This window comes from Leishmania martiniquensis, chromosome 2 (assembly GCF_017916325.1).
Source record: "Leishmania martiniquensis isolate LSCM1 chromosome 2, whole genome shotgun sequence".
In the NCBI taxonomy this organism is placed as follows: Eukaryota; Euglenozoa; class Kinetoplastea; order Trypanosomatida; family Trypanosomatidae; genus Leishmania; species Leishmania martiniquensis.
Genome location: NC_090137.1, coordinates 5,966 through 18,032, shown reverse-complemented (window position 1 = coordinate 18,032; position 12,067 = coordinate 5,966). Strand labels below are relative to the sequence as shown.

General features: G+C 56.8%; 4 protein-coding genes across 4 annotated transcripts; all 4 read left to right on the top strand.

Moving 5' to 3' along the window:
• Nucleotides 1–2,197: 2,197 nt before the first annotated feature.
• On the top strand, nucleotides 2,198–3,388 carry LSCM1_08224 (uncharacterized protein; the record flags this gene model as incomplete). The annotated part of the gene is made up of 1 exon (XM_067325559.1): nucleotides 2,198–3,388. One exon carries the CDS (start codon nucleotides 2,198–2,200, stop codon nucleotides 3,386–3,388), a length of 1,191 nt encoding a protein of 396 aa, XP_067181586.1.
• A 612-nt stretch (nucleotides 3,389–4,000) lies between these two features.
• On the top strand, nucleotides 4,001–4,585 carry LSCM1_08223 (uncharacterized protein; the record flags this gene model as incomplete). Its single annotated transcript, XM_067325558.1, has 1 exon — nucleotides 4,001–4,585. The coding sequence occupies one exon, from the start codon at nucleotides 4,001–4,003 to the stop codon at nucleotides 4,583–4,585; it is 585 nt and encodes a 194-aa protein (XP_067181585.1).
• A 660-nt stretch (nucleotides 4,586–5,245) lies between these two features.
• LSCM1_08222 (uncharacterized protein) lies at nucleotides 5,246–5,899 on the top strand (the record flags this gene model as incomplete). Its single annotated transcript, XM_067325557.1, has 1 exon — nucleotides 5,246–5,899. The coding sequence occupies one exon, from the start codon at nucleotides 5,246–5,248 to the stop codon at nucleotides 5,897–5,899; it is 654 nt and encodes a 217-aa protein (XP_067181584.1).
• A 3,812-nt stretch (nucleotides 5,900–9,711) lies between these two features.
• LSCM1_08221 (uncharacterized protein) lies at nucleotides 9,712–10,014 on the top strand (the record flags this gene model as incomplete). The annotated part of the gene is made up of 1 exon (XM_067325556.1): nucleotides 9,712–10,014. One exon carries the CDS (start codon nucleotides 9,712–9,714, stop codon nucleotides 10,012–10,014), a length of 303 nt encoding a protein of 100 aa, XP_067181583.1.
• Between the last annotated feature and the right edge of the window lie 2,053 nt (nucleotides 10,015–12,067).

Here is a 12,067-nt window from a genome sequence, read left to right as displayed (position 1 = left end):
CGATCGCCCTCTCCTCGCTCGTCTTCTCCTTCCACTGTCTCCATCGTATTTACGTCTGTCGGCGTGGACTCTTTCCGTTTCGCTCCCTGTTTCACGCACACCGCTCTCTGGAGGGGATCTCTCCATTATCCCATTCCGACGATTTACCTTCTCCTCCTCAGCGTTTAGCGAGAGACTCGCTGACCTTATGGCACCGTTTGAGAACTTACTGTTTTCCCGTGTGGATTAGCGGTGCCTCACCTCCTCTCTGTCCTTCGCTCCGTATTTGCTGCGTGCGGAAGCGTTTTTTTGTTCTTGTTGATATTGCTTAGACCTCTTTCTGTCTGTGCTTCCTCTTGAGTGTCTCCGCTGAGACGGACTTGTCGGCTGCACATCATCTCTCTTGCCTTTCCTCTTGGGGTTACTGAAGGAAGCACACTACACGCCCCTCGCCCTCCCCCGAGCGCCACAGGGATGCCTCGGTGTCGTTCAAACACTCCCTCCCCCTTTCCCTCTCATTCCTCCGTGCAGCTCCTTCCGTTCGTTTTCCCCCGTCCTTCTTGGCCACCACCCTCTGCTTCTCATCTCAGTGCATTTCCGCTGTTGCTCTGTGCCCTGTTAACGTGTGACTCCTCCTCCTCTTTCTTCTCCGCCCTTTCTTTTTTTTTTTTTCGCATCTCTTTGCTTACTCCCCTTCCCTCTGCACCTCTCAGTCTGCTTCTCTGTGCGGAGCGCTCCCCCCGCGTGGGGGCTAACGCACTGCCGCGCCGACTGAGCTGCGCGCGACTTGGTCTAAAGTCTTTGCCGCTGTGCCAGTGAGAGGCACATTTCTTTGCTCTCTATCCCAGTGTGCAGCGCCTCTGGTAGAGGTGCCATTGGAAACATGCGGGGAAATGCATCTATGCAGTCTCCGTGCGCCGTATTTTTCTATGCGTTTTTTTCTTCGCGGTATCTTTTGTTGCGATGGCGAAGCCCTGCACCGCTGCCATCACCGCTCCTTTTAGTCCACATCCGATTTGAGTAGGCGGTGGCTCTCCCTTCCACTGTGCCTTCCCTTCTGCCTCTCATTACGTGCAAGCGTTCTCCCCCCTCATCGGACAACGCTACTGCGGCTTCTATCTCCGTTTCTGCTCCCGATCTCCTTTTCTCTTGTCCGTCCTTGGCTGCCTTGTTGGCTCTTGGAGGCTGGCGCATCCCCCCACCCTCCCTCCCCCTTCCGAATCACTTTCGTCTTTTACGTGACCGCAGTGCACGTGTCTGTTTGGCAGTGTGCTGCGTGCACTAACCGCCTCGCTCCGTTTCTTTTTCTTTTTGCTTCAGGTTTGTGCGCACAGTGCGCCTCCATGAGAGCTGGTGCGATGAGAGACGTTACCGATGCCCACACCTGCCCTTATTTTTTTTTTTTGACTCTCGTCGCTTGGGAGCACACCTCCTCTTACCCTTTGCGAGCTTTTACCTTTCGCTCTCTCTGTCATTGGTGCGCGATGGGGCACAGCCGTCAATTTCGACCGAAGCAGCTCTATGGATTTTTATCTGCATGGCGCCCGACTCTGCGATCCCTCTTCGCCTTTTTTGCAGTGCTGAATGAAGACGATGACACGTGTAAGGCCATTCCCCTCGAAGTCGTCCCCTGCGTTAGGCCTCCGCCTTCTTCGCACTGCGAGAGAAGGCACCGAAATGTCAGCTGTGGGCGTGCGCTCTCTTGCCCGCATACCATGACGAAGGGGCCGTGGACACGTTACTTTTTGCGGGGAGTGCTTGCACGCAGCTTTCTCGAGCCGCTTCTGTCTCGGTAGCGATCTTTTTTTTTATATTTTGGCCGCAAGTGCGCTCAGATGAAAGAATGACTGTGGGCGTGCGCTGCGGTGCAGGGCCTCTGCACGCGTTCCGTGGTGCGTTTGCTGGCTGCCAAGCCACCGCCACCAGAGGGTGACGAGGTCGTGCTCGACTCGCCGGCGCCTCCCAAGGCAAGGCCACCTCTGATCGCGCTTCCCCCCCTCTTGGGCAACGAGAGAACAGACTGCTGTCTCGCATGCTTATCTTCTCACTATTTCGAGCTTCTATGATCTCGTACGCGGCACGGCGCCCGGCACTTCCACGCCTGTGGGGCCGTCGCTGTTGCATCACTTCCTCACCCACTCTCTTCGCCTTCAGCCATTCAAAAAACAACAACACAAAAACGATAGGAAAAACAGCGGCAGCGCACTTCGCTGAAGGCATGCTGAAAAGGGTGTTGAAGATCAAAGGGCTCGAGGGACGCACGGCCCTCGTTGAGTTTACAGTAAACAAGCGTGTCAAATATCTCGAGTACCTGAAGGAGCTGCACAGCGAAGAGGGGACGTTGTGGATGAACACGGTGCACCTCAATCTGCATGAGATAGGTAAATACTTTAACATCGCTGACGCCTGCCTCCCGATGGATCATGACGGTGTCAGCAAGGAAAGGCTTATTCACCTGCCTGCAGAGCTGCCCGTAGCGATGGCAGGCGCGACTGGGCCGCTGGCGCCTTCGAGCAGCAATGCTCTGGCTGAGCTTAGCGGGAGGGAAGCCGACTTCATTACGGTATCCATCGCCAATGCCCCAGCGGCGATTCAGCAGCGCAGCAGCTCCGCTATGGAGTGGGCGCGCTATTACCTTCCCTGCTACGCGGCGCTTGCCATTTCTCTCTCTGAGATTCTTCTTATCCCTATTGGCGGGGACGAGTTTGTAGAGTGCTTCTACGGTCTACTGCTGGAGTTGGAGGCGGCATACGCCACCGGTACCGCCTCCAAGGCGCTGGCGCAGCGCAACCTCCGCCAGTTCCGCCAGCACGTATCATCAGGTCTCAAGTCGCTCCTACAGACCTCGACAGACACAGAGGCGCCAAACGCGACGCTGACGTCCCCGCTGGTGACCCCGTCTTCCGACCATGACGCGCAGATCAAATACATCTTCCTTGACCAGCGACACCTCGAGTACGCGGCTGCTACTCCCTCATACGACGCCGTCATACCTGCCCTATGCTCCATCCTCATGTTTGCCTACCGCAAACTCTGCGACTATGAGCTGATTAGGGAGGACGAGTGTGTCCGCCGAATCCTCTCCATCGACAAGCGGATTGAGCGAATCTTCTTTGCCCATGTGAATCATGAGCTCGACAAGATTGCGAACTACAAGCTTCTCCGTGAAGCGTACATACTGTCAACGGGCGCCCTGTTTTCCGATCTCGTTTCGACGTCGGAGCCCAGCGGCGCTAGTAGTGCCGTTGCCATCAACGGGGGAGCAGACTTTGTCTCAGACTTGCTCATGCAGCATCAGCAGCGCCGGGGATCGTCGAATCTAACAGCGGCCGGCAAGAAGGACTTCGATTCGTCCGACGATGAAGAGGGGGATGAAACAGTGTGGACTGGTGCGGAAGTGGATCGGTGAGGTAAGTGGCGGGGCACAAACTGCTCTTGTCTGCCACATGTCCACCTCACATCTCTCCACAAGAGCGGTTTCTTATGGACTCGTGAGCACAGGCCCCGGCGAATGTCAGTGAAAGTCAACTGCCCGTGGCTGTGCTGCTTCCCTCCACCTCTCTGGCTCTCCGAGAAACGTAAGCGGAGGACGCAGCCACTTGCCGCCTTCCATCCCTTTTTTTTAATTTGCGACTCAGCCGCACCTTGTGGCGGAAGCAGCAAGGCACTGCTCACGCGATTAGGCTACCGTAAAGCAAACTGCTTTCGGGCCGATGAGTAGGCCTCGGCATTCATCACAGCGTAAAGGCGCTGGCCCCCATCCGGCACATCTGTTATCGCCTTTCCCTGACCCCCTTTTCTGACTCGACGACACCTCCACAACTGTCTCCTCTTTTCCGTTTGCGTTCGTACCGCCCACGAGTGCTTGTTCCAAGAACACCTACCACCGACGAATTCACACTGTCTCTCCTCGCTCGCATCGAGCGACCATACGCCGTTGCGCTTTTTTTTTCTTATGCCGTCTACTTTTGTTCGCTTCGCTGGCACTTTTTCTGCTCCCTCACACTTTTGCCCGCCGCCAATGCCGGCCCCGAGAACGACGGCCGTCCGCGTGCCCTTCTACTTCAAGGCAACTGAGAGCAACGCGGGGGTGGACCCGCCCGCCGATGGTTCCAGCGAGCCTGAGACGCCGGTGTTTGTCACCAATGCCTTTATCGAACTGGTCACGTTTGACGATCGCTTTTTCTGGCTTCATATCTCGGAGAGCCCTACGAGGCAGAGTGTACCCCGACTTGGGGCCTGCAGCGTCGCTGTCGGACTCCAGCTTAAAGGGGATGGGGACCGCGTCTGTATCTCGTCATCGCAGTTGATGGAGTTCGATACGGCGCACCAGCAAGACATCTCGGTTGCAGTAAACAGCAATGCTCAATCCGTGCTTGCGACGAGCCTCAGCCAGCGACTGGTCCGCGGCATTGCGAAGCAACTTGGTATCAAGACGACTGTGTACGTAAACTGCGCTATCGATGGGGAGAGGTGTCTCGAGCTGCTGGGCACGGATGGCGGAAGCGGCTTCGATATGACCTTCCAGTTTGGCGCACTCCTCTACAGAGAGTCGCTTCAGTTGATCTCCCAACAGTGTGGGGCGTCGCTGACATGCCAAGCATAAGAAAAAAAGAGGAAACAGAAATGAACGACCGCACAGCTTGACGGGTCTCTGCTGGATCCACACTTTAAGCGATTCGTTTCCCCCACGAAGGTGCGTTGCTACACTGACCGGGCACGCGGGGGTTGGGCCTTTATCTGTGTGTTGATGTGTGCGTGTTTGCTTTTCGGCATTCAGCATTCCGGAGCTGCTTACCGTGAGGGCGCGTATTCTCTCAGAACACGGCCACCCCTCATGTCTGCATACCCTCACTTAGATATCATCTTGACACCTTCGTCTCTGATCTTCGCAAAGACATCTCTCTTCAACACGTTCCACGGTGACGCTTAGCACATGCAACTCTCCACCGGCTCTGAGTCGCATGTCTCGCCACTGCCAGCCACTGACCCCGCTCTCTCTCTCTCTCCCGGCCTCACCCTCAGCATATTCGCTACGCTTTACTTTTCGTTTAGCGTTGCGTGTCTTCATTACTCGTCGAACCAAAAAACAGAGTGGCGGGGGCATCGTCCTCCCTTTCGTACTCGATAACACCCACGTCTATAGCCCCACAGCAGCCTACGCCAGCCTGTGCAGCCACTAATTTGGGTTCTCACTTGCTCTGCGTGCTTTTTTCTTTTTTCTTTCATCATTTTCACCGGGCACCGGGTCGGTTAAGCAGCCTCCATGCCGAACATCACCAAAAGTGAGGTGGCGGAGCACAACAGGAAGGAGAATGGATGGCTCATTATCAACAATGCCGTGTACGATGTGAGCAAGTTCTACGATGATCACCCGGGAGGTCGCGACATTCTTCTCGCTCACATCGGCACCGATGCCACGGAGGGGTTCGAGGCTGTACACCATAGTAAGGGTGCCATGCGCAAGCTAGAGGAGCTGAAGGTTGGTGAGCTTCCTGAAAGCGAGCGCCGCCACTACATCTCAATGGACCAGGTCGCTGCCAAGAAGTCGCCTGATAGTGCGTGGATTGTCATTAACAACAAGGTGTACGATGTCACTCCGTTTCTCGACCTGCATCCCGGGGGACGAGATGTCTTGCTTTGCCATGCCGGTGGGGACGCGACACAGGCGTTCACAGATAATGGGCACAGCGACATGGCTTACCGAATGATGACCACGTACGCCATTGACGACCTGGTGCCGAACGAGCGCAAGGCATTTGTGAGCCGGAAAGCCACAGATGGGCAGCACACAGGCAGCCTCCAGACTATGCCCGCAAAAAGCGGGAACGAATCCCTCCTTTGCCAGATCCAGGAGCAGCTGAAGCTGTTTCTCGGCCTAGCGGTCTTGATTGTCGCGGGCGTCTTCCTTCTCAGCTAGAAGCCGAACTGCGCGCAGAGCCCTCCATCGAAGTGTGCGTTTAGCACAAGCACTTACTCCTCCCCCTAACGCAGTTGGAGGGCGAAGCCAACAACTCAGCTTCTGCACACTACTCTCTGAGAAGAGCAAGGAGTGGCAGGGGGCGGGGGGTGGGTGGGAGGGATGGCAACAGTGTAGCAGAGGAATGACACTGCACCACTTAGACCGGTGGGAGTGCTTGTATGTGTGTCTCTGTGTGATGGCCACCGTGACGGTAACTCAAAGTCCCCGACCTCAGCCCCCCCCTCCAGGTTGAGGGCTGTACCGCCCACCACTTTCTCTAGGCGCTGCAGTTGCTTTCTTTCTTTCGGCTCCGCCCGCCTGTCCCTCTCCCCGGCTGCCACATTCACTCATCGCAGGCTCGTCCACCGGTGTGCATACCGTTTGTGTTGGAGGTTGACGAACGCTTCCACTCTTTCCTTTCGTACTCCGCTGCCACAATCCGATACACGACGCTTCTTTCCCGCGGCTGCAAAGCTGTTGTTAGCGACTGCAGAGAGCTTAGCGGATGTGACCGCAGGAGGGGACGGGCGCATTTTTTTTTCTTTGCGTTTTCTCTTTTTGCCCCACCCCTTTAGTCGCCCTTTTTTCCGCATCTTCGTTTCTTACTGTTCTGTCTCTAACCCCAAACATTCGCTAAACTCCCCCCTCACCGGCCTGTCGCACGCATATCGCGTAGTGCAAGGCAGTGGCATACACGCCTGGCAGCGGCGCCGGCCCCGTCAGCTGAGAACGGCCTCTGCCGCCGCTTCGCAGGTGGCCGCGCGGCACGTCCCTCGAAGTGTCTCAGGCACCCCGCCCACGGCTGTGCTGTCAGGGCCGGGCGAGGCGTGCTCGAGTCCCGGTGACGCGCTGCCCATCATACGGGTGATGCTAACGCTACCGCGGTTGCCGATCGCACCCGCTCGTCAGCACTCGGCCCTGCCACCCACAGAGGTCGCCTCGGCATTGGCAAGGAGGTGGTGGCAGAGGGAAGGGGGACTGCCTGAGCTGCTCCCTTACACACACACACACACACAGACACATACACAAAGCGTCGTGTACTGGTCCCGCAGAGAAACAACCTGATGTGTAGACTTCCTATCAGCGAGTAGTGTGCCACGGAAGTGGCGTACAACGGGCAGTTACATGTAAAGGGACCTGTGCCGTATCGGTTCGTCCTCAACAGCATACACATAACCAAAAACAGAGGGAACAAACATGCCCATTTTCCTCGCAGATTCTGGGTACCCGAGGGCAGGCGTGTCGACAGGGAGGGGGGCATCGTTCTGCAGAATGATTTCCTGTCACACACAAAAAGAAGGCTCGTACGCAACTCCTTCCGGACTCCCCGCACCCTGCACATGGCTGCATTAGACAGCGTCACAATCTGTGCACAAGAAGAAGAGACATGAGGGAAAGGTCATTCGCGGATGTCTAAGGGCGTGGATTACCACCAAATAAGCACATGGGGTGCCTCTTGGGGCGCATATATGTGTGCTTTCGCTCTATTCGAGTGGCTATTCTGATCATGAGGCACGACCAAATACACCGATGCGGGGACAAACTGACAGACCCCCGCTCGAATCGTAACTCGAAAACAAAAGGGCTCTGCCTGACATCTCCTCACACCCCCATCTTTCTCAGTTCGCAGCAGAGGCCCATGCGCAGATGAAATAACCCCGCGGTACTAAACTCACCACGATCCCTTTCTCTGCGTGCTTTCATTCGCTTGCAGCGACGGCGTTTCATCTTTAGTCGATTCCTTGGCTTCACATCGCTGCGGCGGGCGGAAAGACTCCATCGTCCGCTTTCTGACGATGCCGAGGGGTGCCTCTCATTTTTGCCTCTTACTTCGAGCCTGCTCATCACCTTTCGATGTGTCGTATCAAACTGTACTGCGCATTCCTTCGACACTCGCTCAGCAGAAGCCGACAAGAACGCCAAAGACAACAGCGGAGAAACTCTTGCGATTTTCGCCAGTCGCACCCCCGCTGCCTTGGCACCAGCTTACGTTCGTTCTCGAGCCCCAGTTTTCTGCTCTTCCGACTAGCGTTGGGGTACAGTATTGCTGTCGTCAGCGCCCATGCGCTTATTGCCTGAAATGGCGCGACCGCTGCTATCCACCGAACTCTTAAAGCACTCTGCCTGGCAGCTCCCGCCAGTGTCAACGTTGCTCGTACAATCGCATTAATTTATATCATTGGTGCTCTTTGAAAAAGGCAAAGGGTGGTTCTCTTCCCTGTCCCGGGCTGTCCATTGCACGACATCCCCCGCACCTGTCCTCCCTACACTGAAGGCAACACACACTCTCTTTCCTCAGCAAGACGGGCAGCTCTACCCCCATTGTGAGCAAGGGAGCTTGCATACCCATCACCAGGATAATATGGAAAGTGTTGGCCGCTGGGAGCCATGTGCGCTGCTCATTGGTGCGTGGCGTGGGGAGCCGACTGCTACATAGTCGATAGTACCAGCAACCCACGCCACAGCGAGAACGCCAAGCAGGTCGAGCGTGCCAGCCACTCTGCCATATGGAAGCAGCAGTACATCATGCATTCGCTCTCCAGGATACGCTACATCATCGATCTGAGCGGGCAGGGCGAACACCCTTACGCGGCCAGCTTGACGAGTACCGTTGGCGCCACTTCTTTGGCGGGTGCGTGATTCGCCGCCTAGACGAGCAGTACTCTTACCATAACGCTCGCTGCTTTGCGTGAAACTGTTGTTCGTGCCCAATAGATGTTGTGGGGCGCCTTCTTCAGCTCAGCGTGCATCTCTTTCTTGACATGTATAAATGTGTACATGTGTGTGATGGTTGCGCGCCTCTTTTGACGTGTTGCTCTCGCGCTGCACTTCTTTTTTGTCCCCTCACCTTTCTCGATCTCTCCGTCTCTCGTCTTCAGCTCTGCTTTACGCGTCTTCCTCTTTATCGTTCTTTTCCTTGTCTGCTTCTCGTGGACGATGCACCTACTTGCAGTCTCTGTCGTAAACTAAAAGATGACGTGGACGCTTCTGCTCCCTCTTTTGCCTGCTGATGCAATGTGTGCCTCTTTTCACCTTCAGACGCATCGGCCCATGTACTCGCTCTCAACCTCCAGTCCCCTTGCCGCGCGAGGCACCAGAGAGCGATGTAGAGTCTCTGCATTTTTTTTCACGTCGAAGAGGAGAAAAACAAATCAACACTATACACTGATGAGCGGGGGACTGCACAATCTCAGCTTTTCCTAACATAGTCGATTAACAAGTGGATCTTACGCTCGTCCGAGGATCGCAGCTGGCGGATGCGGTGCTGTCTTCAGGCACGCCTACTGCGATGTGCGCAAGGAACGAAAAGCTGATTCGCTTTTCCCCTCCTCATCTTTCGCATTTCTGTCTGTTTCTCTCTCTCTCTCGAGACGGCTACTCGTGCCTGACTTGCCGTTGCTTCTGTACGTACACATACTACTCTCGCAGAGGAGAGGCGGGGGTGTGGGAGGCTGAGCAGGTAAGGCCCATGCGCGAGCCCTGTTCTCTGCTGTCCACCGGCTTTGATTTCGCCTTCTGCTGCCTATTTGCGAGCCATATGTTGTGCGCCTCGTTTCCCACGATGTCTCTCCCGCTTCTGTGACCCAACACCTCTCTCCTTGAACTGCCTCCTGAGCACACTGTCACAATAATTCTGTCTCCCTCGCTGCCGCATCACTCCCCCCAAACACGTCCGTACACGACCGCACAAGAGTCCACAATACACCCCGCTCCCGTCACCCCCCCTCATTACCTCTTTCGCTCTCACCCCCACCTCCACATATCCAACCATGGCCAAGGGTAAGCGCTCCACTGATGCCAAGGGCCACCAGAAGCGACAGAAGAAGGTGCTGCGCGACAACATCCGCGGCATCACGCGCGGCTCCATCCGACGCCTCGCGCGCCGCGGCGGCGTGAAGCGCATCTCGAGCGAGATCTACGATGAGGTGCGCCGCGTGCTGAAGGCCTACGTGGAGGACATTGTGCGCTGCAGCACGGCCTACACCGAGTACGCGCGCAAGAAAACTGTGACGGCGTCGGACGTCGTGAACGCGCTGCGCAAGCACGGCCACATCCTGTACGGCTACGCGTGATCAGTCGCGCGTGTACGGCTTGCCGTCCATTCATAGATACACATTTTTTTTCTTCTGTCCAAACTGTTTTCTTCTACTCTGTCTTGCCTAGGGCTCTCCCCCTTCGCCAATCGCTTCCTCTCCACGACTTCCGCTTCACGGGCCATGTGCTGACCCCCTCAGCCCATCCTCTGGCGGCTGGCGATAGGAGAAAAGAAACAAAACAAAAGCGGTGCCCGAACCCGAGCCCATCTAGAGAGAGGAGAGAGCGTTCGCCCGCGCTTGACGCGCGCTTTCGGCACCCGACGGGGCAGAAAGGCTCAGTGCAACTTCGCCGTGTAAGCGCTGCAGGTACTGAGACTGGCCACGCGGTATGCTGAGCCGCCTCCGTGGCCGTTACTTCTCCTCATCCCGCCTGCTCACTCATTTGCTATGCCGCAGTCTCGTGCCTCACCCTCCGTTTTTTTTTTTGCATTTTTGTCTCCTCCGGCCCGCTTTTTTTCATGCATGACACGCGAACTCACAGACGGGGGTGCCCAGATGCAGAGAGCGCGCGAGGTCGTGCGCTGCCGTCTGGCGTGCATCCGCCCTCCCGCTTCATGAGGCATATGGCAGGAAGCGAAGGGCGCGCTTCACCGAGAGAGGAGCTAATGGGAGACAATGGTGCAGCTGCTCAAACAACGGAGCATGCGCAGAGAGGGAAGGTGGCAAAGTGGTAGCAAAGGACACGCGCGACTGCCGTGTACGCTTCTCCGACCTCATGCGCGTGTGGCGCGTTCACCCTTTCCATTTCAGTACGTAAGCTTCCTTGTTCTACGCCCAGTCCGGCACCTGCACGTGTAAGTGCTGATTGTGCGATGCATTTGATCGAGACCCTGATGTCCTGCTCTCCCTCCCCACTGCGTCTAGTCGCCGATGAGAGGTTCCACAGCGCCGTGTTGCTCGCCTCGCTACTCCGGGCTCTTTGCTTCTTGGTCCTTCGGTCCGACCTACCGAGCCTTCTGCTTCGTTGGAAGGCATAGGGTGCTGTGGTGCTGCTCTTTTTCCCGCTGGATTGCACTGGCTGACCACCGCATGCCACGTAGTTTCTGGTAAAGGGGAGGCCTTTCGTGCCCTTGTTCGACGTGACCCACCTAGAGCATCGCACCCGCCGAAGCGTGTCGCCCTCTGCGATTGCATCCTCAACTCGATTTCTTCCGCCTCTGTGGATGTGTCTCTGACTCTGCTTCTTCTTGCCTAGTCGAGGCGGCAGCGATACTGCTGGCACGCCTACGACTTGAGCATGTGCAGGCTTACCTCCCTATGCATGACAATGACGACTTTCCATCGCACGGCCATACGCATCCACGAAGCCAGCGGCCTGAGCGCTGCCGCGCGCGCCCTCGCGAAGGGGAGACGGGCCAGCGCTTCTCTCGGAGAGGCAACCCTGCGACCTCGTGCGTACAGCAGCTGCCTACACGACTGAAGAGGCAAGCTTGCCTCCCCATGCGCACCGATGTAGCGTGATGCAGCGCCATCTTTCACTGTCACTTCGACTTGACAACTTTGTGAGACCTTCCGCCATCTAACTGTGCTCCCCTTCCTCCCGACGCCACCCCGCGGGCTTCTCGATAGACGCGCATCCATGCAAGTAGCGCACTGGCCATCGGCTCGCTGGCGCACCCTTGACGATCGCGCCTAGCAACTCACAACGCTTTTCAACCGCTGCCTTGTGCCTCCTTGCGCCCCTCTCCATATCCACTCCCCTTTCGCCTGCATCTACCCAGGGCCTCGCGTGTGCTTATCCTACTGCTCTCCTTTACACGGTGACCGGTGCTTTGTGTCGTGCCGCTCTCCTGCAGATCTTGGGTGCCTTCCGCCAGCCTTCGCCTCAAACTGAAGCGGTCGAATCCACATGCGCAACGAGCGAGACATTGACGACGCGGTTACACCTGGGGAGGCCCTCGGCTCCGCACCCTCCCATACATGCCTGGTCTCTCAGAGAGGTTCCGCGGTGAGCAGCGGTGCCAGCAACGTCGACTGCCGTTCTTCTGCGCGCAGCCAGGCGGAGCTGGACCAAACTCGGCTGCCGAGT